This window comes from Aspergillus brasiliensis (genome assembly GCF_001889945.1).
Source record: "Aspergillus brasiliensis CBS 101740 unplaced genomic scaffold ASPBRscaffold_15, whole genome shotgun sequence".
In the NCBI taxonomy this organism is placed as follows: domain Eukaryota; kingdom Fungi; phylum Ascomycota; class Eurotiomycetes; order Eurotiales; family Aspergillaceae; genus Aspergillus; species Aspergillus brasiliensis.
In genome coordinates, this window is record NW_027137456.1 from 489,807 (window position 1) to 511,601 (window position 21,795).

Here is a 21,795-nt window from a genome sequence, read left to right on the forward strand (position 1 = left end):
CACAAGTACTAACTATAACAGTTGATCTCTACGACTAGCTCGAATGGAGGAAAATCTTCATTTTAATTCCTCACTGCTTGGAACATTGGGACTGCTTCCTTTATCATATTGAGCATGTGAATCATGTTTTTGACATAGTGTGCTAGTAAAGTGTTTGTGTACACAAGAAATGCGTATATGAGAATTAATCTTGACTGGCTAATGGAAGTTGAGTAAGATTGCATTCAACACACGCTCAATGGATGTTTTAGTCTCCCATGCTACGGCCAGCTGTTACAAGTCAAATGCTAGCATAGAGCGGCAAGTTCTACCAACTCTGAAAACAAAAGTTCATGTACAGTCACGCATTGGATAATTAGTAACTGAATGATTGGCGCTTAATATATAACCGGATTTAATCCCTCTAATCTGAATTGCCCGTATCCTGTTCTGCATTGTTGACAACCTGCAACTGTCTCTCGGCAAGCTCACACAGTCGTCGACGGTCAACTTTGCTATTTCCAACCTAAAAGTCTAGAGTTAGCAAGAGGGTGAGTCTCGAGACATGGCGGATTTACATTCGAAATCGGAATCGCATCAATGAAGGCTGCGCCACCAAGGAGTTGCATACGGAAAGGGAGTTCCGTCCGTATCCAGTGCATCAATTCTTCCATCATTAAGGGAGAGTCTTTTGCCTTGACAATATAACCACGGGGCACAGGTTCTTCTTCTCCGGGTCTACAATAAAGAAATAGCAATGATATCAGCATGGTAAATAGTAGACGATGGATATATTTAATCCTCACCTAGTTACCGGAATAACAGCGACATCCGTAATATCCGGATGTTGTAAGATAGATGCCTCAATTTCAGCTGCAGAAACATTGTCGCCTTTGATCTTGAATAGGTCCTAATATATGAAGCAGCGCGTTTAGAATTGGGACTGAAGTTATGTAGCCGGGAAGACATACCTTCTGACGACCAACGATGTAGAATTGATCGCGCTCATCAACCCACCCAATGTCGCCTGTTTTGATCCATCCATCGTGGGTTATAGTCTGAGACGTTTGCTCCGGCTCATTGTAATAACCCTTCATAATGAAAGGGCTCCGAATATAAACATGCCCTTTCTGCCCCCTGTCTAACGATTCGCCGTGATCATCAACGATCTTTGCCTCCAAGCTCGGAAGCAAAACTCCTGTTGTGGCATCCTCTACCAGCTGGTTTGGATCTGGCATAGTATAAAAGCCCGCCCTGTGATGGCGCATAGAGAGTAAGCCCTGCTCTGTGTATGTGCACCAATCATAACAAGAATATCACAAGATCTACCTACTCCGTCATTCCATAAGTACTCTGCACCTGAGATCCATGTAGTCGCTGCCACTGCTCGATCATCTCATAGGGGATGATAGCGCCGCCGGTGAGGACATGTTGTACACTGGGGAAGCTGGGTTTATCACACTTGGCCAAAAGCTCGCGAACCAAATGCTTGGGGAGCATCATCCAGGTAGGTTGGAATCGTTCAACCGTCTGCATGAATCTCTCTACTTCGAACTTTGCGGGGAATATCGTCTTGTATCGAGCCTTCAGGGGAAGCATGAACCCTAATATCAGGAACCCCATACCGCAGAATTTATAGTTGCAGAATATCGTTTCTCTGTTCCTCTCGCGAAGGTTATAGTGCTGTAGGGTTTGTTCAATGTTACCTATAAGGCCATAGTGAGTGCGCTCGGCGAGTTTGGACGAGCCTGTTGTCCTGTGATAAAGTTAATAATTCACATTCGCGTCTAATTGAATATCGCAAGTCAACATACCCAGAAGTGTACAGCAGAAGAGCAGTTGTTGTCCTTGACTCAGCAGGCGAGAGCCTAGGCCACTCATATTCGTCACCGCCAGGCGCCGTTAAGAGATGGCTCCAGTGTCTGAATCCCTCCTCATCCGAATCTTCGTTATACTGACCACCAAGAGCCTCATCAACCATATACAGACGCTCGCTGGGAATACCCAACCTTGCTGCTGCAGTGCAGACGAGCTCCCGATCCTGCGGTGCGAAAAGAACAAGGTCACAGTCCAGCTGCCGCAGCCGGGACACCAATTCTTCTACAGGGCCAGGAGCGAGAACATTGCATGTTGCTCCTGCAGCAATAACTCCAAGGATCACCAGGGGAAAGTGTATGTTCGCATCACCGTAGACCATGACCCGCTTACCTTTAGCCCCCAACTGATTAAGACCGCAACCAACTCGCTTCACGATACTCTTGATCTGGTCGATTGAATATCCTGAACGATCGCTTTTGGCTACTGCTTCCAGAAGAGGCTCTGATGATGGCCAGGCTCCTTCATTTCTATAAGACGAGCCAAACAAGTATGACAGGAGGTCTGTTTGGGGTGCATCCACGCTGTATCGAGATCGGACTAAAGCCATTCTGGACGGGTAGGTAAAGTACTCTCAATTAGCAAAATGTAGCGGAAGGTAAAAAGCCTTCTAAAATACAAAACAAGAAAAAAAAAGAAAGGGAGTGGTGAAATATTATATAGTCAACTGGGAAAGTATGCATGACTCGATCTCTCGCTAACCATGTCCTAAACCTGATTTTGTAGAAGCCAAGAGTCGTAGAAAGAAGAGCAGTAGGTGCCGACGCTGGGGACCAGTGAATCCATTGATTGCAGCTGATTTCTTGTCACCACTACTAATATGGGCCTCCGATTGTCCTAAAAAGCGTCGCGTTTAGACACGTGGTAATTCTTCCTGCCAGTCGGTCAAAATTGCTTTAAAAATTGGATTGAGAGCTGTTTTTGCTTTTTGTCGGATACTAGTCGGAGGGGCGATGGGTCCGGCATTGATTGGAGATTCGGACTACCATTGGTTGAATATAAGGAGAACTCCAAGTTTTTCAGGGTTCTTGATGGCTGGGGCTGGCTGAGACTTCACAACTCTCGCTCGCTCCAGACTTTAGCCTTTCCCAGTCCCACTCATTCCGATTGGATTGTCTAATTTAGTTATCTTCAGTTGGCCCGATTTCTATGGTTTCCGGGTTTGACATCTCTCGTCACACTATAGTAAGGTTTCAAGACAGGGAATACATTCAGTTAATCACATTCATATCGCATACAAGCTGAGGTATCTTTGGAAGTAGGGCAGTGGATTGCTCTTCAGGGTTACTGAGAGCTTGTGGCTTTCTCCAGACGGTCAGCCTAGCGTTTAACAGGCAAAGACAGTACTATCGCACTTGTAGGCATAAATGGCAGGGCTGCCACAGTCCCGTTTTCATTCGATCTCTCCTCAAAGGTCAAGGCACCATAGTCTCTCCTAAGTGGCGCAGAATACTTTTATGCTAGCAATTTTGTAATACAATCATGTAACAGTGCTCTGTTGAGCCTTTGTTTGAGTCTTCAAATCGAAGGCTGGCTGTAAGGTTATGAATACACTTTCCTCCCCTTTCCAGCCAGCACCTCTGCGAAGAAATCACGGAAGGTTATTGGTTGGAAGTCTGGATAGAGCTCTCTCGCACTAAGATAGCCCAGATAGCTCGCATAGCCAGGACTGTTGTCTTCCCGCACGTACTTGCTATGCTCATATTGTGCTATGAAAATGCCGGTGCGTTTCATGTGGTCATGAGGATCCTCGGCGAGAGCGGCTTTGGCACGATCCACGCTGGCTTCGATATCTTCGTTTGATACCTAGAAAGTCTCCTTCAGTATATGTAGTATGCTTAACGTAAAGTTGACTTACACGAATCGGCTCTAGCTTCTCTCCAGAAATCTCTTCCGTGATGTGGTAGATTTCATTTTCAGAAAGTACCTCCCCACACGTGTATACATATTTGTTAATAGTCCGGTCATCGAGTACGATTCGTGCGACAAATCGCCCGATATCACGTAGGTCGGTAAGTATATTAGGGGCTGTCCCGTCCCCATGGATAGTGTTCAATGGAAGCATTTGAGCATAGTCCACTTTGCCAGACGGGAGAGTCGGGAATGAAATTTGATACCAAAAGCCAACATCGATCACGGTATAAGGAATACCCAAGAACTTGATGGCATTGTAGACTTCTTCTTTCTACTTGACTGTTAGTGAAATTGATTATTCTTGTTAAACCATAGTAGGCGTACTTCATCACGAAGCAGCATAGCGCCCTTTGGAGGGGCTACCGTGGTGAAAGCGCAGGGGATGAGTCTTTTGACATTCGCAAGCTTCGCAGCTTTCAGTAGCTTCGTCTGCTGAAGTAGGTCATTGGGCCCGATGGCACTGATGAGAATGTCAACACCAGTCATGGCTGACACAAGCTCACTAGAGTCGTCAAGGTCTATGGACCAAATCTTGAGGCCTTGCTCATGGAGCTTTTGGACCGACGGCTTTTTGACAGAAGCGGGTCGCACCAATATCTCCACCTCCTAACCAGACAGTCAGAAGAAATACCTGTTAGCCACGAATTGATAATATGCTGTCTAGTCAATTCAACTTACAAAATTGCCAGATTCTTGCAGTCCATTCAGGATAGAGCTGCCAGTCTCGCCCGTCGCTCCAAGGAGCAGTACTTTCTGCTTGGCAGCCATTTGAGTATCTGGTGGGGAATTTTAGATATCTTGGACCTGCTAAAGGAGAGAAATTCTGGACACCGAAAGAGATGTGAGCTTTTTTGGCGGGTAGCTGATTTGAAAGGAGAATTTAACTATGGCATTTGACTGAGTGATTTCTAAGCTCCGACGTGCTGCGGTCCGTCCAGCTTCCGAGGCTGTACAATGCGGAGCTGACCGGAAGTTTATTACCTCATCTGGATCGACAAACACCCGAAAGCCGATGCTTGGTGCAGATCATCTGATAATTACTGAGGAACGTTAGTAATAAATGTAGCAGCTAGTTAGTGTCCTTGACTCGAAGATGGAGATATATTGCAGATAATATATTTCCGTAACAGGAAGAGGATAACTACACGAATCTATATGTAGAATCTTCTGCTTCAATAGTACTCCTTGAGGTTTTCATGGGATTTAGTGATAGTTCTAGGCATCCTATATCGTGCAGGTAGATCTATATTAATTCGAGAAATTGTTGCAGTAGGCTAATACCGAATCTTTCTCCCCTGCATGGTACACTGCTGGGTCCGACTGATCGTCTCATACCCACACAGCCCGCTTACCATCCCAAACTCTCGATCATTTCTGCAAGCTGGGAATCCGCTGTGGTTTATGTTGTCATCATATTCGAGGAAATAAAAGTCTTCGAGTGTCATTGCACTTTTGAATAACATAGTTGCTACTGAAGAAATAGCAGCGCCCTTTTGGATAAAATTGCGAGAATGCGGAGGCCATTCGTTTGCATCTCGAATCAGGCGTACCACGTTTTCTTCCGTGGGAAGCATCTTGTTCCGGATGCAGGTAGCAAGGTGTTTCCAGAGCATGCAGAATCCGATCCGCGAATCCTTCCGAGTCGAGAGGCTCTGCGCAATCGGCTTAGGGAGGTACTCAAAAAGCTCCTCGTTTTCATCACACCACCCTTCCCCATCATCAACACCCCCGAAATTGTAGATAAAGTCAAAGGTGGTTTCCGCTTGAAAAAGCAGCATATCGTGCATCTGCGGGCTAAGGAACCCTCCAAGGCACTCTCCACAGGTACATCCGTACTTGAGACGGTTACGCTCGGCCTCTGATGCCTTCTGTATATCGAGGCCTCTGAGGAGGGCCAAGCATGCAATTGAGGTATCCTTAAAGCCCCTGAAGCGATCGGAGACAACCATCCTTGCCGACATACCGCACTCGCGAATGGTACGATGATATTCCATGCACGCCTCAAGAGCCTCTAGTGGGGTGTTCCCCTTCGCGTTCCGCTGGGAGAGTAGGTCAGGGCTCCTGTGGATTATCCATTCTGCACTCCGTATCTTGAAAGAACAAGAAACCAGGTGAAGCAAACTATCACCTTCCTCATCTGTAACTTTCCATCTACAATCATCAGGAGGTGCATCACCATAAACTTCTTCCAGCCGAATCACACATTCTGCATCCTCAATAGTAGAAATTGACTTGATGAGCTCGTCAATGACCTGTGAATCTGGCGCATTTATCACCCTCTCAAGACGAGGCAAGTCAAAATCCTGATTGGCTTCCAGAAGGCGACTCGGATGCTGATCATCCAACGAATAAGCAAGCCATCGTGACGAGCCGACTCTTCTGAAGCCTAATTGTCTAAAGAATGAGAGAGCAACATCCGCAATTTGACGTCGGATAGTTGCCACCTCGTGTACGGCTGGTGCTGATTTGGAGGTCTGACGACGCACTTCACTTTCCAGGACACCGGGGTAAGCAAAGCAATGGAAGCTCTCGCTCTTTTTCGACGCCAGGTCTAGAATTGCTTCAATCAGCTTAGAGCCTATCTTCCGCCGCCGATGAGGTACAGAAACTGTCAGTTCTTCGATCAAGAGAATATCCCCATCATTCAACTCATCACCCCAGACCCCCGAGCCTTGTTTCACCGGGTGGCTTTTATACTCAGCCTGCAGACAGCCAAACCGATCGAAGAGCTCAAACGCCAGCTCGGCGGTTTCTTCTTCTGGCTCCTCCATGTCTTCCCAGAAAGTCTCCAAAATCTGATCTTTTCGAATCAAGAACGCTCTGCAGTGAGCGATCTCCCCTGCGGGTGAATGACTGTTCTTTTGATGTGTGACTGTACCATCGATGACTTCTAGCCACTCAAACTCAGAGTGAATATCAACATGATCCTCCCACTCAGGGCACATCTTCTCGAGATCAAAACACCCATCATCACAGTCCGAGCCTACCTCATCCCGCCAGTCTTCAAGGAGCTCTTCCTGATAAAAATCGTCGAGGTGGCCAGCATTTGCCATGTTCAGTGTATATAATGGCGAAGATGCAGGAGCAGAATGCCGCGGGTCCCATCTTTGGGCTTTAGTCGGCGAGTAGAGCATCAAGTTGATGTTGATCTTTGCCATATCTTTGGTGATTGATTTGCGTTTAGTCTTAGTCTTTTGGAGACCGTTCTTCGCCTTGCGTTCATTCTTGCGTACCCCAGACGACAGGTTTCTCGGAGATCTCCGTACTGGCATTTTCCTAGCAAGAGTCCAAACTTATTCAAGTATTTTTTTTTACTTTTATATTTATTTTTTTTTTTTTTTTTTTTTTTTTTTTTTGGGTTAATCTTCTGGTAGGTCGCTTAATCTTCCGGTAGAAAAGAGTCTGGTAGAGGACGATGTATGAGGATGGGTCGCCGCACCAATAAATACAGTAGGCGCGGGCCCCCCCACCGCCACCGCCTTTCTAAATTTGTTTCATTAAATGCCCACTAACGAGACGGGTAATGATACTATTGGTTGGTTTCTAGATACCCCTAGCAGGCTGAGTGCGCCTTGTTAGGCAGAAGCGCTCTTAAGCTGTTTCTGCCTTGGCTCCAACTGGAAATTAACCGTTACATATGAGGATTCTGTCTCGATCAATTTGTTCCTCCTCCACCGCCTGTAATCTGGACTGTACAAGGTGAATAGGAAAAAATGGACCTCCCAATGGATGGAGATTCCCGCCGGAAGGCTATCGATATGGCACGCCAGAAGATCCTGGATCGGACGATGCTCACCTTTCTCCCTCGTGCCCAAACGCATTTTATGAGCGACTACGCGAATCTCCCTGGAGATGGAGGCATGGCAATGCGAGACAGAGTCAAACTTATACGTGACGATTATCGGAGAAAGTTTCTAAGACGAGTGGAGGTAGTTGTTCAGCATTGCCGACAAGCCCTCCTCGACGAGGTTTCCGAGTTTAATTGGGAAGCGGACGCTTGGCGAGATGTTTTTGGGAGACTTAGAGATGATGAACGGTTAAGGATGTGAGTACAATACAAGATTCACTGCGCAAGGGCGACCAGTCTCCTAATCAAGCATCTGTTCCACAAACATAAGGGACAAGCGTGAATATAATTTCAAGGCCACCCTTCTCCCACGCGTCATGGCTGGTTCCAAGGCATATATGGGCAAACGCATCCCAGATATGACATTCGGCTTATCCTCGTATACCTCAGGTGACCCCCTGGATGAAGGCATAGACGAGAGGGAACGAAGGATCAGACGATCTCTACATGTGGACTATCTGGATTATTGTGTTCGCGACCGTTTCGGACTAATGGTTGATGGGAAATGGGGCAAAACTACGGTTTTGTTTCCGTTCGCTGTGTACGAGGCTAAAAAGAATGACAAATCCGAAACTGGCGTTAAGATTCAACTGAAGCTTGCCCTCAACGCATATCTGAAGATGGTGGATGATTTGCTCATCCAGCCTGATGACTCGAAGGCGAAAGAGGAGCGCCAACCACCACAGAATACAGTAAACCCTATCTTCGGGTTCACTTCAAGTGGCAGCATCTGGAAATTGTACGTTGGCTACCTGCCGGCGGGGGCGGGGAACTCTATTGAGACAGATGACCCGCTGTGCGATGCGAATAGCGTAAGTATTCAGTTCAGCTTTTTCACTCTGTGTATGAGTAGACAGGCGCGGTTAATATATGTTCTGCATATTTAGCATATGAAACTGATCTGGTGGGGTGATCTGGTTTCGAGAGAACATGCTGGGGAGCTTCTGGACATAGTCGATCAGATTCACGAGTACGCAGTTAGTACTCATCGCCCCCTTGTTTCGCGCCATTTAGAAAAGTTTGCGGCTAAACTACGGTTCCATCGGAACTCATATGGCTTCATGAGCGTCGATCAAGATTCGTTGCCAGTTCCAGTGCAAGATTGGTCCCAAATAAAGTACTTCAGTGCAGACATCCGAAAGTTAGTCGGCAAGAAAAGAAAGCGTGACAAGATACTTACAGATGATGATGAATACCGAGCAGCTCTTGATGCTCGCTTGAAAAAGTGGGACAGAGAAACCTGCTTTGAGATGGAAGGTGTTATTGCTGAACAGGATCCCAGTATATAAACTTATCTACTAGTATTGTTACTTCAAGACAGTCTCCTAATAGTTTTTAATTTACTATAATGATTAATACTCTAGCATACCCCCTGTTACATCCTTAACAGCAAATACATCCAAAACAGGTCAGCACGTACTCTATCTACTCCCATCCTCTATAACCTCTTCATCCCTATTCACCATATTCAACCCTCCCATATTTCCCCTTCCCCTGCTCTACACATCCTCCGCTCAACATTACCGCTTCTGCATCCCACACTTCGCCAAACACTCATCCACCTTGATCGCCATATCCGACGGAATGGCATTCCGAACCTTCTCAATATCTTCTCCAGAGATACTCTGCCCAAAGTTGCGTGCAATAATTCCATCATTGAAGGAAAACAGCTGCTCCGCCACCAAGCTCACGGCGAATTCATCCGAGGTAAAAGCGGCAGTGAAGTTGGCAGGCTCACATTCCGGGTTCACTTGCGTGTGGAATGACCCTGCCGGGTAGATGGTCACCTGGCCTGGCCCCAAGTCCGTCCGGATGACGCGCTGAGTGTTATTGCTGTTCATTACACCACCTTGGGGAACCATTTCGGAGATAATATGGCCGGAATTCAGGGCAAAGAGTTCAGTGGCGCGGGGGTGGAGATGGAGGAAGGTCATGCTGCATGCTGTTTGATGTGCCCGGTTAGCCTTGGGCTAGTGGATATATCAAGTAGCCTCCTACCTGGGAGTTGCGACATGCTGATAGCTGCGCCTACGCCAACGAGAGCGGGCCAGTTTTGGCTTGTGGCTACTGGGAGTTCCTCGTTGCCGGTGAAGTTGAAGACGAAGTCGGAGTCGTTGGGGAGTAGCTTGTAACGCTCGACAGCTCTGATATATGTCTATGTTAAATTTTGGTAGATTTGTAGATTAGAATAGGGCTGGACTTACGTATCGGCAAGACGAAGTTGAGCCGTCAAGCTAAGATCGGAATTTGAGCGTTTGGCTATCGGGTGCGGTACTGCTCTCGCTTGGAGGGCGAGGGCGAGTATTATCGTGAGATCAAAGTACAGGCTGAATGAGAAGAGCATGATGGATAGTTGGTGCAATGTCTCGGAAGTAGAGGGCTAGTAGTAGTAGTAGTAGTAGTAGTAGTAGAGAGAAAAGATGCTAGATGATTATGTTGAATTATCCTCTAATCCAGGGAGTCACCGAGGTTTATATATTGATCATGGAAGGCTTGAAGCCTTCTACATTTTGTCATCCTCTACTACCACATACAAGACCAAACCCTAAGCTCACGTCTCTTTGCTACGCAGAGTATCAATTCCAAATCTACCTGTCACTGCCACAAACCTCCGATCCATACAAAGCTGCTGCCAACTGCTCATTTCCCCGGATGCTGCTTGTGCACGGCCACCCCGTCGTATTAGTAATACGCCACATCTCCCATCCATCGATATAAGCGTCACCTCGTGTCGATGCAGGGTCTTATGCGGGGAGGCGTGGTTCCTGATGGAAGCTGTGCATCTTGGCAAGGTGGGGGCAGCTCGTACTCTCACTGCCCAACTCCCTTGGCGCAGTCATCCAGGGCCTGATCATTGTCTTCAGAGCTGGTTAACTCCTTAATAACTCTAATTTCATGGTTATTAATTCAAGCAGAGCCTCACGCTGGGCCCACCAGTGACAAATACTGGGGTGAGGATTCTGCACGGACAACATCTCCACTTATATGAGGCTGAGCAACTTAGTCTTGCTCTGAGGGCTCTTTACTAATACGCCCCAACCGCCCTTCCGCAAAGAATCCCAACTTTCGTGGTCCAAGTTGTAGCTTAGCATGCTCTCGGCGATATGGCCATTAATAAATCGCTTTCAGATCTGCAAGCGACCGGATATAGGCTGCGCAAGTCACATGAGAAGTCTCGCAATGGCTGCCTCCGGTGCAAGCAGTTACGCAAGAAGGTACTGCACAATGCATATGCTGTGCTCCAATCTACATTCCAGACCATTCGTTCTGATCGTATCACCAGTGCGATGAAGCCAGGCCGAAATGCTCGCGATGTACCAGACTATCGTATACGTGTCAATATCAACACCGTCCGGAGACGAGTGGATCGGACACAGAGCCGACCAGATTTCCGAACTCGGAGAATGAGTTCACAGCATCCGAGTCGGCATCAAGACTTTCGAGTGATCGCTCTCTTGACCCCATTACTCCACGCATTGGCCAACTTCCCCTTTCGCCACAATCAAATAGTGGAGAAGAAATCTCCGGCTCGAATCTACCCTCCCCAGGTCCACTCAACGCGATCGAACTCAGTCTCCTAGCCCACTACCTCTCTCACACTAGCCAAACGATCCCGTTCGACTCTCTCGATCTCCATGCTCTGGCGGTCGGGGTCCCTAATCTTGCCTTCAAATGCAAGGCAGTCATGTCATCACTGCTAAGTCTAGCAGCCGCATGCAAATGCCACGACATAGTACATGAACACGCTCAAAATGCCCTCGACACCCAAACCTTGACAGAAATCCAAGACCTCCTTGCCTTAGCCGAACGCCATCACGCGGCATCCCTCCACCACATCCAAGCCACCTTGCAGAGCTCTGAAACCTACGACGACGTTCTGGCTAATGCAGCATTGATGGTCTTATACGCATCGGCCAGTCACTCCGTTCGCGTGCATTTGACAGCCACAGCTAAACGACATGGACAACGGCTGCCGACCGGATTATTACCACAACATTCGCAGTGGATATCGTTCACCCGCGCAGCACATATCGCGTCTAGTGCTATTCTCAATGATATTGCCAATGCTACTGCTGCCAGCAGCACAGTACCGACTTTAGGGTCGGAGTCCCATCCAACAATATCAAGTCCTTTATCTCCACAAGACGGTCCATCTCCGAAAACGAAGCGCTTATTCCTCCCACTCGTTGCATCTACCTGTGATCGAGCCCTAAGAAGTCTCCGCCGGAGAGCAGAACGCACAGCCGCTGCGCTGCTACAAAGCGCTGAGCAGCGACAGGTTCATGCATTACTCGAAACTATAACTATTCTAGAGGACTGCGCATCCGCAGCACTATCAGCACGAGCAAGCGACCAGGGAGATACGATGTCTAAGTCGTCTCCGAATACCCAACATACACCCATGTTTGCGAATTTTCGTACTGTCTCCCCATGGGTAGCTCAATACATGATCAGTGTCACATCCATGGAGTCGCCGCATATTCTCCGACGGATTATCATGTCCTTTTTGAACAAAGCTCCGTGCGAGTTTCTCAATATCGTGCAATCGGTATTGGATTCCCCTACTGTGGAAGCTAGGACAGAGAACACGACACTACAGGACCCTTCTGCAACTAGGAAGATGTTCTTGTTGACTCCAGTACATGTCCTAGCCATGGATATCTTCGCTCATTGGCTGGTGCTGGTCATGCTATTAGATGGAGTGTGGTGGATTAGCGATATTGGACAATGGGAACTGAGCCAGGTGATCGCTTTGATGAAGACACAGAATGTCCTTGGTCGGTTGGCGGACACTAGCGAGATGTGGTGGCCTGAGAGTATGTATTTGGTGAACCGAGAGATCACTCCTAATTTCTTGTGATGACGAGTTCATGATGTTTAGATACTACAGTCCTGTGAGGATAATTTTTAACCTAAATCCACAGTTCGTTATTTCCTACGATAAATGTAACTCATAAGATTGTATGCTGTATTCATTGTTATTTATTGAAACCTTGAGTTGTATGTACGGGCAAGATACTTCTAGTTCCACTTCAATACAGGCATAATCGATTTCACTAAGACCATTCCACAAATCGAATCCTAGTCAGCCATCCACCATCTGGACCGTTAGGTTTCGACAGCAGAATCAATTGACGAGTACTTCGAAGGTCTTCTGCCTTCGTACACGAAGTGACCGTCTCATATATTCGATCGCTGTCAGCCGGAACTCTGTCTTTCACATCCAGCGATGACATATTCTCTTCTTCCATTTCCATCACCAACTGAACTATCTTCACTATAATACGTTTGTCCCATAGGCCCTCTTGTTTGGTACACTTGTGCATGAGTCGGATCGCCTCCCGACGGATTATCGGGTCGCGGCACCTGGTTGCTGTATAGTACAGACCTGTGACGACGCGTAACTCGAGAGTAAAAAGATCCGGTGCACAATTAATCAATTTGCGGTCAATGGCATCTTCAAGGTCAATGAGTTGGCGGGCATAGTGGACCAGTTCCGCGAATGAAGAGTTATAATCGTCGAAGACTGTTTCCTGTCGGGCCAGACATGTCTCCACCCATATCCACGAGGTGAGATATAATGTACGCAGGATCAATATTCCTCGCCGGTTTTGCTTCGCGGAGTTTGCTGCTCTCTCTGCGTAGCTCTCCAGGGCGATTCTCCATGTCTGAAATTCAGAGCTGAGCTGTAACTGCTGAGGCTTCAAGTGTGAGCGATCTGTGCGCTCATACCCCGCAGAGCGAATGAACAGGAGTGCTCTGTTCATGAGCCTATCGAGTGCCTGCTGGGCCTGTTTAATGTCTGACCAGCTGGGGCTTCCATCTGATCGTCTCGCTTGGGGATATGTGGGCTGAACATTGAAGGCAATCATGGGCCTCCCGTTCATTGCGAGCTGGATGTTCAGTCGAAGACTGAGATTCACTAGCTCTTGATAAATTGGGTTTGAAGTAATCATCAGAACTTGCTGTCTTTCTGTGACCTTTTGAACGATCTTCAGACCCGCTTCGAGGTGGTCCAGGGCTTGCTTATGGTTGCCATTCAACATCTCCAAGCATACGAACAGGAAACAGGTGATGAGCAGGAGATCGTGCCTAGGGTTATGCGAAACAAGGTAGGTTCTCAAGTGCCGAATTGCCTCATTGTACTGATGTATAATAAAGCGATCATTGGCGGTTCGACGCTCCATATTGAGTGAAGGATTCCGCTGCAGCGCAAGCTCCCGCTCATGGGCCGCGCTTACTGCCGCCGTGGCATGTCGGATGACGGGTTCGCACTCGCTCAGTTGCGGAAGCTGGCGCATCCACAGATCAGATTCAAAAACCCCAGATAGCGCCCGGGCTGTCTGTGAGTGGAAGAAATACAGATAGTGTCGCTCCTTTTTCGATCCTGGACGAAGGACCATCCGATGGTCGACGGTCATGATCGGCTTACTGGAGACGGGCTGGTGGTCATTCTGAGGGCGTAGTTCCCCATAACCATCGCACTTTCTTCCTGTGCGTTTGCACTGATAACATTCTGGCTTTCCTTCATCGCATTTGACATGCCGAATTCTAAACCAGCAGCAGGTTAGTGGAAAGGATGCCCTTTGGCCGCCCTTGGCTCCGGCTGGTACCTGCAAGTGAGACACCCTGTCCTCGACCGGGGTCCTGATGCTCTCCTTCGTTTGGTAATGATCATAGTAGGTCTTTTATGCATGTATGATATGCCAAGCCAGGGGTAAATCTGAGAACAATGACAGCTAATTAGGTAGCAAGCGATCCAAGCAACCCATGGTTCGTAGCCTCGCGAGGCCCCCTGTCACCCTGTCACCCTCGTCATCATCACCCCGCCTGCCGTTCTGGGACAAGCCACTGGTACTGCCGGCAGAATAACCCACCGCCTGTTCTGGCAGTTCTGCCTGAGGCTTTTCGCATATCATCAAAGCTAAAGAGATGATCCTAGAAGAAGATGGAATGAATACCATCTTCAACATTTCTAGGTAATGACCGGTATAATCCATTGAACACAGAATGGGTCACATGCATCTTCATTCAGCGCAAGCTTCAATGCTTGACCCTTAATTACGTTAATCTACGTAATCACGGATGAGGAAACCTGCGCCTATTGGAAGAGAAGAGAGGTCTACACAATACCCAGACTATTAAGTGTAGAATGGCCTCTCCATAGTAAGATGAACCCGCAAAATTCTCGCAAGTTTTATAATGTTGTTTTGGCATGACCCATCTCAGCATGTATCCGATAAAAAACGAGGAAGAGCGGTCTTCATCGCCGAAAGAGCTGGAGACATCGGCATCTGCAGCAGCTCCGGCCGTGTCGATGCCTGAGACCGACATGAGTTCTTCAAAACTGCATCATAATAGCGCCTCAAACAGACCTTTAAATGTCCCTACAACACAGCTAGCTCCAACGAGTGGAACGCAGAAACTATCAACGAGCGGAGCTACAGCTCCCACAGCTCCGGACAAGAAACGAATCTCTATGTACTGAATTAGGAACGTCGAGAACTGAGACGGCGGAAGCTCATGTACGAGATTGGAAGAGAAAGCTTGCACAACTTATCAGCAATTGAACCTGTCCTCATTCTCTCACTCGTGCATTTTAGCTCATCCTATAATGCTGGGGTACCTCTTTTGTTGCTCATTGAGCATCTATTCATGATTACCAAGACTATCTACACTTTATGCCCATCGCCACAAGTAAATAGGGTCCACCATTACTTCTTGACACATCTTTTCTATTCTATAACCTTCGGCACTTCCCACGATCATGAAGCGAAATAGAATCCGCTATCTCACGCCTTAATATCCAACCCCCACCCAACCTTAGCCACCCGCGCCGCCGCAGCAGCACACGCACCCAGCAAAACCGACAGACCGGCAAATAACTGGGCCCCCATATACCTACCACCATCAGTAGCGATCAGCGCACCCTCAATAGCCGGCCCCGTCAACGTCGCAAACCCCACCACACTGAATATCATCCCCAGCCTCGTACCCGTCCTCCTGATATCCGGAGTCATGGTCGTCGCCGTCGCAGGGAACAGCGATTGCGCGGCCCCGCCGACGAGCCCATACACCACCGTAAAGGCATACAGCCCTCCAACGGAACCAACAGCAATCCAACCAAGTATTAAAATACCCGATGCAACACTGACTGGAATCAGAATATTCAATTTCCCAGTCCACCGATCACCGATGATACTCGGTCCGATCCGTCCAGTGATGCTGACTCCATTCAACACGAGGATCAAGTTTTGCGTATCCATGACCCCGAGACGGTCTCGAGCAAAGGTACCAAGGTAGAAGAAAGCGAAATAAAGACCCCAGAAATTCAGAAACATGCTGATGGTGAAGAGGAGGAACGGTGGTTCAGTAAAAGCGCGGATCTCAATCAGGGGTCGTCCTGAAGACGTCCGGGGCGGAAGACGGGGTTTGAAGAAGACAAGGCCGAAGATCTGGGTCATCAGCATGAGAAGGCCCGCGGCGCGTATCGTCCACCCGAATCCGATCTGATAATGATAGAGTAATTGATTGATGAGTACAGAGTATATCAACCCCCCTGTGGCGGTGCCCGCGGTAGCTAACCCCACTGCGAAGGCTCGCTTTTCCATGAAATACGCGGACATGATGGATAGGCCCGGGCTGAACGTGAAGCCGTTCCCTAGTCCCATGCATATTGCCTGAGCGAGGAAGATCTGCCAGTAGGTCTTGCAAAAGGAGAGCACAAAGATTCCTACCAGCTGGTATAGGACTCCAAGTGGGTATATTACTTTGAAGTAACCGGAGTCTGTGGCACGTCCGGTGAGGGCAGCCATGAAAAATAGGAGAGAGATTTGGACGCTGCCGATCCAGGAGATGGAGGAGGCGGATTCCGGTAAGGTCTGGGTGTAGAGTTGCTGGAAGACGGAGAAGCTGTTGCTGATGCCCCAGGAGTTGAAGTACACGAAGTGCATGCACAGGACTTGGGTCCAGGCTTGGAGGTCCCCGTCGGGTGGTGGGGGGATGGGTTCGGAGTCATTGGTGAATTTATGGCGGGAGAGGAAGCGTTGTAGCTTCTTGGTCAAACTCATAGTAGAATTAGAAAGACATTTCGGTCAGGAGGAGTGGTGTAAGAAGGTCTGTAGCCAAAGAGTGAGGAAAGGGCTTTTCTTATGCCCCATGTGCTGAGCCCAGGGCCTACCCATCACCTACACTTCCAGAATAATGTGAGACAAGGGGCTGTTGACGAATCACTTTCCGAAGATGGGATAATGATATGACTAATCATCTGCAAGGACTGGGGATATCAATGGCGATATGCCAAGTTATCAATAAAGGGGTAGTGGTATGTAAACTACGTCGTGGGAGGTTGCTGTGGATGTTCTTCAGTCCGAGGATAGATAGGGACTCACTGGACGATGCAGGGCTGATCCCGGCCCCGGGAGCTTGTTATTTCTGGAAAATGTTAAGTGATCGGCCAATATTCGACGGGCGTTGGAAGACTGCAGTACTAGTAGCTTGTAGGGCGTGATTACTGTCAGGTTCTCCACCTCCAGAATATTCTGCGATCGGTCAGCTCTCCAAACGTACTGGTCCAGTGAGCCCCAAGACGGTATTCAGGAATAAATCTGGAGGTCGATCGACCATGAATGTAATTCTTGGCCCTAGAGGTGTCTTACATACCCGTGGAGGATCTTCACGCACATGTGATTCCGTATTCCAGTCCTCATCATCGGATAGACGAGTAAGAAATGCTAGATGTATAGATCCTTGCTGTTTGATTTGATTAGAGACGACGGACTTGTACCTTGGGCAAGAGCTCATTACCAATCTCGAGAGATCTCCAGCGTAGGGATCCTGCATATTGGATCGGTCATCATATTGGACCCTTCATGATTGGCCCTCATGTCGACGGAATTAATTTCCGCATGTTATCTCCCCTCCTTCATCTGATTGTATCTTGTCTTTCTCTTCTTCATTTCCGTTCATGCACTTTGATTGGTATTATTTGTATGCATAACGCATTGAGTCTCATTCTTTTTCTTTTTCCAGCTAGAAAGAAGGTTGATGGCCCTCGATAGCGTATGAGTGTTTTATACATATTCCGAGGTGGGCGCAGTACGAATACCAGTTGTTTATAAATACACATCTGCAATCTGATCATTCAGACAACCGTCCAGCTTCCTTCATCGCCGCCCTGAACTCATCCTTCATTTTCTGAGCAAACTCATCATTTGTCAAGACATCCAAAGTAATCAGTGCGTTAGCCTTTCCAGCCCGTAGCGCCTCCGTATGCGCCACATCACCTTTTGCGCTCTCGCGGAAACCAATCGAGTGTGGGAGATCGGGCGCTTTAATGTCGAAAATTGCCTGAATACCGGGGCAGATATAAGAGCAGCTTCCGAAGTCGCTGTATCGTAGTTAGCTTCCGCTGGATGCGTTGAGAGATGGATAGGAAACCATACGAGCTTCCTCCCATATCATGCAATGCTCTGGCTTCCTTCAGAGGTACCATCTGCTCCGGCTGCAAGCCCAGATGCTGTATCATATATTGTCTGTATTGCTCCGCGAGAGTATCGTTCGTCACGACGTCTTCGTAGAGAGCAAACCTATAACACCCATTAGCCCCATAATCACCCCATTCCTTCCAATGCCCCGAAGAAAGAAAAGAAGGAAGACTTACCACTCCATCTCAACTTTACACCCCGTCGCCTCAGCAGCCCCACGAAACACGCCTTCCACCCTCCCCCTCAACGCCTCAGCCTCCTTAACCGTCTCAGCCCTAACACTAAACACTCCCTCCGCATAATCCGGAATCAAGTTCGCCGCTTTTCCAGCCTCCAAAATACACCCCTGAATACTCTCACTCTTCTGAATATGCTGTCTCAACAACGCAATCCCATTATACGCCTGCACAATCGCATCGCACGCATTTCTCCCCGTCCACGGCCCCGCCGCCGCATGCGCGGATTTGCCATGGAACTTGGCGCGCATCTTCCACGACGCCTTGGTGCAGCACACGGGCGTGCTGAAATCCGGCATGCCGTGCGTCATGACGCAGGAGTCGAAGCCCTTCCAGGCGCCGTTTTTGGCCATGAGCCATTTCCCGCCTTCGGATTCTTCGGCGGGTGTGCCCATGAGGACGACGGTGCCGGGGATATTGTGTGTCTTGAGCATGTGTTCGATGGCGACGGCGGAGGCGACGGCGGAGGTGGCGATGAGGTTGTGGCCGCAGGCGTGGCCGACGTTGGGGAGGGCGTCTGTTGGTCAGTTAATCTTGGTTATAGTGGTGAGTATTAATGGCTGGAGTAATCGCATACCATACTCCGCATTGAAGCAGACGGTTCGACCGCCTTCTTTGACGGAGTATCGGGCTTCAAAGGCGGTTTCGATCCCGTAGACGCCGCGTTGAACGGTCCAGCCGCGGTTCTCGAGCCAGTCGGAGAGTAATTTGCTTGCTTTGACTTCTTGGAATGCAATCTCGGGGTTGTTAAATATCTAGCGTATTTGACAGTCAGTATTGTCTGGAGTGAAGCGCAAGATGGGGTAGTGACCTCGAGGTTCAGCTTGCGTAGCTCATCGCTGGCATCGTCGATGACCTTGCTTAATTCGTTGATCACCTCCGTTGATTGGAGGGGAAAGTTTTGTGTCTGTTGTGCCATTGTGAATAAGATCTGGATATATCTATTTTTGAAAAAATTGAAAATTTGTTATTGAGTAAATCGTCTATAGGGGTTGGTTGACTTTTATATGGCCTCATCTCGCGCGAGGAATTGCGGGGAACAATTCCGCAGCGGAAAAGCAAGGCGATAAGGCCGATAACTCGAGGGTGATAGCCGCGTGGCTTATCAGTTCGGTGGCCTGATAACCAAGACGCGATCGGACCGAAAGCCGATATTTCCGATAGCATCGATAGATATCGACATTTGCCAAGATACTAGAATATCAATCAAGAGACTCTGTTGTAGGACAGGAATGATTGGTAGCAAATTTCATAGACTGGAGGATTGCTCTTTCTATATCGTCGGTGGAATGACAATGCAGCTACCATGTCTTATGAAATACGAACCAGCTCCCTTCTAAACCCTGCTTTTCCTCTCCAGCTGTTCTCAGCAGTATAGCAATTTTCCGATCAGAAACATCTTTGCACTGAATCTTCGCCACTCGATGATCAGCACACACCCACGGTCCATTGCTGCATGACCCCGGTGGAGCGGCTTGACATGCTGTCCCCTCGATTTCGGCAAACTTCTCCCCCAGTTCCAGCGCCAACATGGTCCCGCACATGCCTTCCCGACGTGGGTAAAGTCTCATGAGATGCAGCGCCCGTCTTCGTATTGTTGGCTCACGGCAGCGAACTCCGAGCAGGAAAAGAGTCTCAGTCACCGTACTTTCTACACTGAAGTGCCGTTTCGCTTGTCTCGAACCCCGGTTGGATACCTCTACCGAGGGGGTGTTCAAGCTCTCGAGGATTCTTCCTGCCAGGTCAAGCATCTGCGCGTAATCATCGATAAAGTCGTCATGCGCTAGCTCACCCTTGCATGGGTCCAATGAGAGCATCACTTTTGCATACAAACAGCGAAGGTAGAGGACGTTCAGGGCTATGTTGTCCGTGGGAGATAGTGAACCGGCGAGATATGTTTCCAGCTTAAGATTCCATTGGTTGAAGTCATGGAGGCACTTTTCCCTCTTGGCAAGCGCTTCTGGTGCAGAAATATCGATGCCGCTTGTGAGAAGCTGCAATGCGTTGTTGTTGACATTGACCTCCAGGGAAATGTGTGCTTCACTGAGGGATGAGAAGGACCCTCCAGTGGCAGGTAAGGAAAACTGGGTACTCCATGGGACTGGTAATCCCTGTACTAGAAAGATCTGACGGGCCTGGCTGTCGAGTTGGGCTAAAAGGATGATCACGGCAGCTATGCCCTCGGAGGTATATGGATGATACTGGAACTCTCGACTCCATTGCTGACATAGCACCATAGCACTGGCCACATGGGCCATGGCCTGAGAATGAAACCCCTGCAGACTTGACAGACAGATGAATACCACACAGGTCGCTAGAATGACCAACTTGTCGTGAACTGTCAAACACGGCTTCGACATCAACTCCCGTAAAAGCTGGATGGATTTGGTATGTTGTTGTAAGGTAAATCGAACCCGAGAAGTACTCCGAGCCCTTGTAATTGCCAGTGGCGCCACATCTTCCAGGAAGTCTCTATGCAAAGAAGCCAGCGCGGTGATAGCATGCCAGAGCGCCGGGTAGGAATATGAGACCTGCAGCAACGTATAGGACCAGAACCCCGAGTCGAAGAACCCTGTCAAAGTGGGAGCAGTAACTAGTTGAAAGTAATGAAAATGCTCATGGTCCATCGGCTTGTCGCCAGTAAAACTCCACACCGAGGGTAGCTGCAGCAGGCCATGTGGCTGGACCGTCTTGCTCTTCCGGCGGGTCATCTGCTTGGCGGGCGGGTGTTGGTACCCATCGCACTTCCGACCAGTGGATGTGCATCTCTGGCAACTATATTACGGGCTTGTTAATGAGTTCGACTGGAGGAATCGAGTAGACTCTACCCACCTCGGCTTGGTTTCGTCGCATTTGACACGCCGGATTCTTTCAAGTCAGTAACGTAACTCGACCCACGCAAGAATGACAGGATCCATTATACCTGCAAGTTATACAACCTGTTCTAGTTCTGGTGACCCATCGCTTCTGTCGTTGCTTGCCAGATTGGTTGAGTCGTGAAGCGAGTTCCTGAGGGGATGGCGAATCCATTGGGCAACAAGAAAAAATTTCAATGGTGAAATTGAGCACAAATTGAGCGCGAATAGACGAGATAGCCAGTCAAACATGCAGTCCCAAAGTCAAATGGAACAACTTTAGATCAGCCGACGTGCACGGAACTTGGCCGCTGTTTGCCGAAAGAAATGCATGCGCCGTAGGGGCTAAATGACACATCACGTGGGCGCTATCCTGTTAATCAGCTTGCGCTTCACACATTTGGTTAGCTTAGACAATAGTGTTCGTGATTACTGAGGATAGCGTAATGTAAAGCATTATCAGACAGAAATATAAGGATATAAACCTTATCCGATTTTATAATATGGTTCACTCCTCACGCATTCCCCACCCCGCCCCAAAACGTAAAAGAAATCCACTAGAAGACAATCTCTAACACAGGGTCGGGACCCACACCACCCAT

General features: G+C 48.5%; 10 protein-coding genes across 10 annotated transcripts; 2 read left to right on the forward strand and 8 right to left on the reverse strand.

Moving 5' to 3' along the window:
* Positions 1–145: 145 nt before the first annotated feature.
* ASPBRDRAFT_47725 (uncharacterized protein) lies at positions 146–2,622 on the reverse strand. The gene is made up of 6 exons (XM_067625926.1): positions 1,794–2,622; positions 1,313–1,735; positions 951–1,233; positions 786–889; positions 558–717; positions 146–505 (listed from the first exon to the last, which is right to left on the reverse strand). Exons 1-6 carry the CDS (start codon positions 2,402–2,404, stop codon positions 404–406), a joined length of 1,683 nt encoding a protein of 560 aa, XP_067474937.1. The 5' UTR covers positions 2,405–2,622; the 3' UTR covers positions 146–403.
* Positions 2,623–3,011: 389 nt separating this feature from the next.
* On the reverse strand, positions 3,012–4,676 carry ASPBRDRAFT_210594 (aromatic alcohol reductase). The gene is made up of 4 exons (XM_067621907.1): positions 4,447–4,676; positions 4,093–4,374; positions 3,713–4,039; positions 3,012–3,660 (listed from the first exon to the last, which is right to left on the reverse strand). The coding sequence occupies exons 1-4, from the start codon at positions 4,534–4,536 to the stop codon at positions 3,397–3,399; spliced, it is 963 nt and encodes a 320-aa protein (XP_067474938.1). The 5' UTR covers positions 4,537–4,676; the 3' UTR covers positions 3,012–3,396.
* A 262-nt stretch (positions 4,677–4,938) lies between these two features.
* ASPBRDRAFT_47727 (uncharacterized protein) lies at positions 4,939–7,111 on the reverse strand. The gene has a single exon (XM_067625927.1). The coding sequence runs from the start codon at positions 7,038–7,040 to the stop codon at positions 5,043–5,045; it is 1,998 nt and encodes a 665-aa protein (XP_067474939.1). The 5' UTR covers positions 7,041–7,111; the 3' UTR covers positions 4,939–5,042.
* A 300-nt stretch (positions 7,112–7,411) lies between these two features.
* Positions 7,412–8,974, forward strand: ASPBRDRAFT_47728 (uncharacterized protein). Its single transcript, XM_067625928.1, has 3 exons — positions 7,412–7,813; positions 7,887–8,477; positions 8,541–8,974. The coding sequence occupies exons 1-3, from the start codon at positions 7,482–7,484 to the stop codon at positions 8,902–8,904; spliced, it is 1,287 nt and encodes a 428-aa protein (XP_067474940.1). The 5' UTR covers positions 7,412–7,481; the 3' UTR covers positions 8,905–8,974.
* A 14-nt stretch (positions 8,975–8,988) lies between these two features.
* ASPBRDRAFT_660998 (germin family protein) lies at positions 8,989–9,959 on the reverse strand (the record flags this gene model as incomplete). The annotated part of the gene is made up of 3 exons (XM_067628657.1): positions 8,989–9,557; positions 9,614–9,759; positions 9,820–9,959. The coding sequence occupies 3 exons, from the start codon at positions 9,957–9,959 to the stop codon at positions 9,136–9,138; spliced, it is 708 nt and encodes a 235-aa protein (XP_067474941.1). The 3' UTR covers positions 8,989–9,135.
* A 760-nt stretch (positions 9,960–10,719) lies between these two features.
* Positions 10,720–12,476, forward strand: ASPBRDRAFT_135028 (Zn(II)2Cys6 transcription factor; the record flags this gene model as incomplete). Its single annotated transcript, XM_067618670.1, has 2 exons — positions 10,720–10,830; positions 10,899–12,476. 2 exons carry the CDS (start codon positions 10,720–10,722, stop codon positions 12,474–12,476), a joined length of 1,689 nt encoding a protein of 562 aa, XP_067474942.1.
* A 196-nt stretch (positions 12,477–12,672) lies between these two features.
* On the reverse strand, positions 12,673–14,312 carry ASPBRDRAFT_58790 (uncharacterized protein; the record flags this gene model as incomplete). Its single annotated transcript, XM_067627956.1, has 2 exons — positions 12,673–14,167; positions 14,230–14,312. 2 exons carry the CDS (start codon positions 14,310–14,312, stop codon positions 12,673–12,675), a joined length of 1,578 nt encoding a protein of 525 aa, XP_067474943.1.
* Positions 14,313–15,408: 1,096 nt separating this feature from the next.
* On the reverse strand, positions 15,409–16,686 carry ASPBRDRAFT_135412 (uncharacterized protein; the record flags this gene model as incomplete). Its single annotated transcript, XM_067618700.1, has 1 exon — positions 15,409–16,686. One exon carries the CDS (start codon positions 16,684–16,686, stop codon positions 15,409–15,411), a length of 1,278 nt encoding a protein of 425 aa, XP_067474944.1.
* A 1,069-nt stretch (positions 16,687–17,755) lies between these two features.
* ASPBRDRAFT_58792 (M20 family metallopeptidase) lies at positions 17,756–19,257 on the reverse strand (the record flags this gene model as incomplete). The annotated part of the gene is made up of 5 exons (XM_067627957.1): positions 17,756–18,005; positions 18,061–18,204; positions 18,279–18,855; positions 18,916–19,093; positions 19,150–19,257. The coding sequence occupies 5 exons, from the start codon at positions 19,255–19,257 to the stop codon at positions 17,756–17,758; spliced, it is 1,257 nt and encodes a 418-aa protein (XP_067474945.1).
* Positions 19,258–19,639: 382 nt separating this feature from the next.
* On the reverse strand, positions 19,640–21,368 carry ASPBRDRAFT_58793 (Zn(II)2Cys6 transcription factor; the record flags this gene model as incomplete). Its single annotated transcript, XM_067627958.1, has 4 exons — positions 19,640–20,614; positions 20,753–21,113; positions 21,171–21,206; positions 21,262–21,368. The coding sequence occupies 4 exons, from the start codon at positions 21,366–21,368 to the stop codon at positions 19,640–19,642; spliced, it is 1,479 nt and encodes a 492-aa protein (XP_067474946.1).
* Positions 21,369–21,795: the final 427 nt, after the last annotated feature.